We start from the raw sequence: 6,000 nt of genomic DNA on the forward strand, positions 1-6,000 counted from the left end.
CTTCCCTCCCTATGACTGGAAGGGTATTAATTGACCACTCCAGCTTGAATGGTCCCTTGAAATGTGTGTTAACTACTTATTCTAAACAAGCTGTTCAAATATTGTATTTAGCAGAGAAACTGAGGGCTTGTCTACTTTACAAAATTAGGTCGATTTAAGTTAGATTTAAGTCCAGCCACCACAGCAATTAAATCAGGGGCTGGTGTCCACACTAGCCTCCTTCTGCTGGTGCTCCACATCCTCACCAGGATTGTTTGCATCGACTACAGTAGGGCATTGGGGAGCACTGACAACAGCACGGGGCTCACAGCTGGAGTCCCCCTGCCCCGGGACTGACAGCCAGAGAAAAGTGAAATAATAGTAGCTCTGAAACTGTGGTGAAATTGAGTCCTGCACTGGGCTGTCAGCCCTAGGGTGGGAAGCAGGGGGAGAAGCTCCTGTTGTGAGCCCCATGCCGGGCTGACAGCTCAAGCCATCAGCACTGGAGGGGGAGGCAGCTGTAAGCCCTGCGCCTGGTTGACAGCTCGGGCTGTCAGCGCAGGTGCAGAGCTTCAGCTGTCAGCCCCACACACGGCTGACAGTCAGATGACGTAAGTAACGCAGTGTCCACATGGAGACTGTGTTGCCCTAACTACATCGACCTAAGCACTATGCCTCTCACGGAGGTGGAGTTAAGTTAATGTACTGGGCGACTTATATTGGCAAGAGCACCACTGTAGTGTAGACATTAACACAGTTAGGTCAATGTAAGCTGCCTTACGTCGACCTAACTCTATAGTGCAGATTGGAAAACTAACTCGGGCCTAGATCTGAAGAAGACCTCGGGGTAAGCTTGTCCCTCTCACCAACAGAAATTGGTCCAATAAAAGATATTACCTCACCCACCTTGATTCTCTATTATCCTGGGACCAACGCAGCTACAACACCACTGCATACAGCAAAACAATGAATACAGATCTGACAGGGGAAAAGACGTGGGTATAGACAAAAGCAAGTTGTCTTCAGACTGCGGTGAACTCAATTTTACAGTTTTTTGTTTTGTCTTTTTTAATTCTGACCCACAAACATCCTTTGGTTTTTAGTATATTAAAAGAAATGGCAAGCAGTATCCACTTTAAACACCTCTTCTCCCATTTACATTTGCCAGCTTAAAAAAAAAAAAAAAATCAAATATGCAGCATAATCTTAAAGAACATGAAAAAGACAAAGTTACTCACCCTATGCAGTAACTGTGGTTCTTCAAGATGTGTCCCCCTATGGGCGCTCTACTCTAGGTGCGTTTGTGCTCCATGCACCTCAGATTGGAGATTTTAGGTAACAGTGTCCATTGTAGCAGTGTCCATTGGGCCCACACACCCCCTGCAGCCTTGTGCCTTACACTGAGGCTGTATAGAGCTGCATGGGTGAACCGCCCTCAGTTCCTTCTCTGCCATGGAACCGGTTGTAAAGAACTATGAAGCAGAGGGGAGGAGGGTGAGTAGTGGAAAACCCATAGGGGGACATCTTGAAAAACCACAATTATTGCACAGGGTGAGTAACCTTCCCTTCTTCAAGTAGGAACTATGGGTGCTCCACTCTAGGTGACTATTGAGCATTACTATCTACAGAGGGATAGGGCTTCGGAGTGGAGTCTAGGATCGAAGACAGACCAGTAGAGCCAAATATGGCATCAGAAGCTCAGGCATGAGTGATAGCACAGTGTTCAGCAAACATATGAATGGATGTCCAAGTCATGGCTCTACATATTTCTGCAATGGGAAAGTTCTTAAGAAAAGGCTATTGAAGAAGAGTGAGTAAATACTCTATGGAAACTGAAGATCATGAGACTGATAGCAGTAGGTAATGCAGCCAGATATCCACCTAGAGAGTCTTTGCTTGGAAATCAGAGATCTCTTAGTTCTCTGCAATGGAGAGAAATAATCTGGGAGATTTCCTACAGGGCTTAGTCCTGTCTAAATCAGGAGGGCATTAGACTTTTACATCAAGTGCATGTAATGTATTTTCTCCTTTACAAAAAACAGCGTGACTTAGGGAAGAAAACTGGAAGGTGGATAGGTTGACATGTGGCAGTCCGAAGATACCTTTGGCAGGACTTGGGATATAGTCACTGCGTGACCTTATTCTTAATGATTTTTTTTTTTTTAAATATGGAGCTATACCTATCTCATAGAACTGGAAGGGACCTTGAAAGGTCATCAAGACCAGTACTCTGCCTTCACAGCAGGACCAAGTACCATCCCTGACAGATTTTTGCCCCAGATGCCTAGATGGCCCCCTCAACCCTGGGCTTAGCAGGCCAATGCTCAAACCACTGAGCTATCCCTCCCCCCAGATGACTGTGAAGGAGGTGGGGGTGGGGGAGGAGAGTGATGCTATTAGACACCCTACCTCACCCACTCTTCAAGAAGTACTAAAGGCACTACAAAAGCAGATTTCATAAACAGGAGTAAAAGAACCAAGACTCATTGTATGAGAAACCTAAGAGAGCGACTTCTGGATGGAAGTCAATCTCTAGTTCTCAGTGGAAGCACATGGGGTGTGTTATTTCTACTCACATAACATCCAACTCTGAAGAAGTATATTTATGGAGAACCCTATGATTCATCCTGATCATCCAGGAAGCAAGGGACATTTGTCTTGTCACCCTCACATCCTAAGGTCTCCTCAAGATAAAAAGACAGGGTACTGAATAAGATTTAACAAGCCCCTACCCTTAAACCAAAACCCACTACAAAGGTAGGAGCCCATTTCCCAAGCACATAGCTCAGCAGCGTGAATGTCCTATGGCTTATCCACATTAAAAGTACCTCTTGTCTCTTTGGAACTGCTGTTAAATGAGAAAGGGCAGTCAAGTAACCCACCATAGGATCTGCTGTCTGTGTAACATACAGCCTATAAGCAAAGGACCTAGGAAACAACAATCTATTTGAAGGCTCTTAAAAGCCTGGGGTGGGGGCACCAAGAGGACTGAGACAAGCAACAGAAAGAGAGATGCTCCACCATAAGCAAGACTACAGTGTGTGCTTCAGAGAGGCTCTAACACTCCACCTGAGGCATCCAGGCAGTGTGACAAAGCTTTGGAGAAGGCAACTGACATGAGGCGCATCATCAACAAAAAATGTGCCAAAGCCTCACCCATTTACTGAGCTTGAAATTATTTTCAAAAGTTAAGTATAAAATAAAAATTGGAACTGCATAAGAGTTTTCATTAAGACTCCTTTTACACACCAGGCACAGCACGATAGAATAATCAGACACAACAAGAGCTGAAAAGCTTCTACCACATCCATAGAAACTGAGGAGAGGCACTTACTGCCTATGGCAAATCTACACAGGCTGATTCATGCTCCTGGCCAGTAAGCATTCTAAAAACTCAAAATTTTGAACTAAATTAAATATAAACTGTCAAATGTCAGAGACAAGATCCACAGAATAAGACCGTGCTGCACAACGTATCTTTGTAGAAAGAAAAAAGTCACTGTTTCAATTGGGGGGGGGGGGGGGGGAGGTTTTGTAACCCTATACATTTTATGGATTTAAATATCTGACTAACTAATAAAGGGGCTGTAGGCTTGTAATCCTTACCTCTGAAGCAGTAGCGGCAATATTAACATTGCTCGACTGCCCATTCATTAGCTCCATACTGCCCACACCATTGATCTTCTGCCCTACATTTACAGCAGCAGGGTAGTCACTTCATTTCCAAGGCAACAGAGTAATCATTCCTACAAGAAAATGAAAGCAAGTCAGAAATTGTATTCTTATAATAATGCTGCTTGTTGTTTTCATTTCTGCACAGAAAAACTGTTTGGTAAGGAAAAATATTTTGGGACCGTCAATGCAATAAAATTATTTATTTATATATGAATGCTACTGATACAATAAAGGTTTGTTTTATTTTCAATTTCATGAAATATTAGTGCCCCCTAGTGTTGAGAAACAGATCCTAGCTTAATTTTTACTGGTATCTACATTTGTATTTAATCAGAGTACAGATTAAATACATTTCCTGAATTTGCTAATTATGAATTATGACTTTTATATTTTAAAGTCAAGTCAGAACTGTGTCAGGGCTGCAATTAACTGGAAAACAGACGGTTTAATGTAACTCTTAACAATCCGATAGGACTTTAAAAGGTTTAATATTAAAACTGCAATAAAAGGCCACAAGACAGACACAAAATAAAGTTAATTCATTCCATGGAATTTTTTCCAAAAACACACTCGTAAACATGTATAGATGAGTTTTAAATTACTTGCAGTAATCTTCATTAGTACATCTGACAAATATGTAATCCTAAAGAGCAAGAGATTGCAAGAACAAAAATTTAAGTAATTCAACATGCCCAGGAGTAATCTGATAATTAAAAGATCATTGCAGGAAAGAAAGAAAAAAATGAGGAGGATTTGAAATATAGGCCCACATCCTGAGGCTTTCAAGATCTTTCTGCTCTCCACCAATCCTTGCCTGATCTATGCTGAGCTGGTCCACTGATGCAATTTAGAGCAGCCATGCAACTGCAAGTAGTTTAGACAGCAGCAACCCATCAATAGTGGTTATATGCCAACTCTGTTCACACATATCAGTTGCACAAAAGCAGTCAATGATGTACTTGGATGGTCTCAACTCTGTCCAGTATAAACCCAAACACAGTAGCTACAATCCACAGAGCAATAATGAGGGACAAAAGATATGTTTAATAAACATTTTATCAGCTTTTACAAAAAAACTTTAAATACAAAAAAAAAAGTTTAGTTTAAATATATTCTTGTTTAGTTTTCCCCTCCAGAGGCTTTACATGAAAAACAAAACAAAACAAAAAAAGACGGACAAATTAAGCAGCCAGTATGCAATTACAACCTGTGAATGTGCTTGTTTTACTACTTGTTGGCACAATAATCCAGTAGCTGCTTTGATGCACATCTCCCACATTCCTGAATTCTGAAAAGGAAAACAGAGGGGCATTAATGAAGAGATACAGTCAGGCAATTCCCCAATCCTCATGTCCCCAGATTAATCTCAGATCTCAAATTACCTCCTCATGGTGCTCCAGCACCCAGTGATTTCCCCACTTCCATCGCCTGAAGACTGGTACATCCCTTGGACCCCACTGCATCAGATGAGATGTAAGACAGAAGTGTCAGGGAGCACGTCTTCACTCTGGACATGAGCCACTCCTGTTCTCTGAATCCTATAAGGAACCATGAGAGAAGAAAACTATTAGCTCAGCTTCAAAAAACCCACTCACAACAAAACAGGAAAACAAAATGCAACTTTAAACTTAAAAATGAATTACAGTAATAAACAAGTTCCTTACCTCCTTAACCACCACCATTCAAAAGTAGCAGTGCTCAAAGTTGACTCTGACCTCAGGCCAAGAGTTAATCGGTAGTGGGTGCAGCAGGAGGCGATAGCTTTCTGCCACAGTATCTGCACGCAGTCATGCAAGGAAGCAGTCCCTGCCTCTCACAATGCATGCATGGATCCACCAGAAGGATAGGACTATTTAAAGCAGCAAGTTTAATGAACTAAAAACAAACAGTTGGACACATGTTTCAGGGAGCTGTGACTGCAATTGTCGGATAAGGGCTTTCTATTGAAAAATGTGTGATTTCCCTCACACAACTTCAGGGATCATTTGTCTTTTTAAAAAAGTTATGAGACACAACAAATACAATATTATAATCAGATAGCTTTTCTGCACTAGAGCCAGGAATCAACTAAAAAGTTTTCTATTCATGACCTTTGTCCACAAAAGTTTGGGTTTCTAAAAAGCCTCTCATTTTTTCAGGATCACCCACCAGCCTATTTGATTTCTACATACCTTCTGTTTTGTGATTCTTTGTGAAGGGGGTTACGTTAAAAAAAATGTATTTTATTTTACTGCCTTAGCTATTATTTTTCAATTAAACAAGAACAGACTGAAACCATGATGTAGTATCTTCTATATAAGTACTAGAGGAAAAAACTACTTAAAAACATTCAAGGAACCTTGCTGA

General features: G+C 41.5%; 1 protein-coding gene across 1 annotated transcript in view; it reads right to left on the minus strand.

Annotated features, from left to right (window-relative positions):
- The window catches only part of RALGPS2 (Ral GEF with PH domain and SH3 binding motif 2), a 260,231-nt gene extending 255,292 nt beyond the window's left edge, over window positions 1-4,939 (minus strand). Inside the window, exons 1-2 of the mRNA XM_065408804.1 lie at window positions 4,862-4,939; window positions 3,586-3,725 (exon numbers count right to left, since the gene is read on the minus strand). Of these exons, the coding sequence (XP_065264876.1) occupies window positions 3,586-3,642 (57 nt within the window). The 5' untranslated portion in view covers window positions 3,643-3,725; window positions 4,862-4,939. The remainder of the gene's footprint in view (window positions 1-3,585; window positions 3,726-4,861) is intronic.
- Window positions 4,940-6,000: the final 1,061 nt, after the last annotated feature.

This window comes from Emys orbicularis, chromosome 8, assembly GCF_028017835.1.
Source record: "Emys orbicularis isolate rEmyOrb1 chromosome 8, rEmyOrb1.hap1, whole genome shotgun sequence".
Lineage (NCBI taxonomy): Eukaryota > Metazoa > Chordata > Testudines > Emydidae > Emys > Emys orbicularis.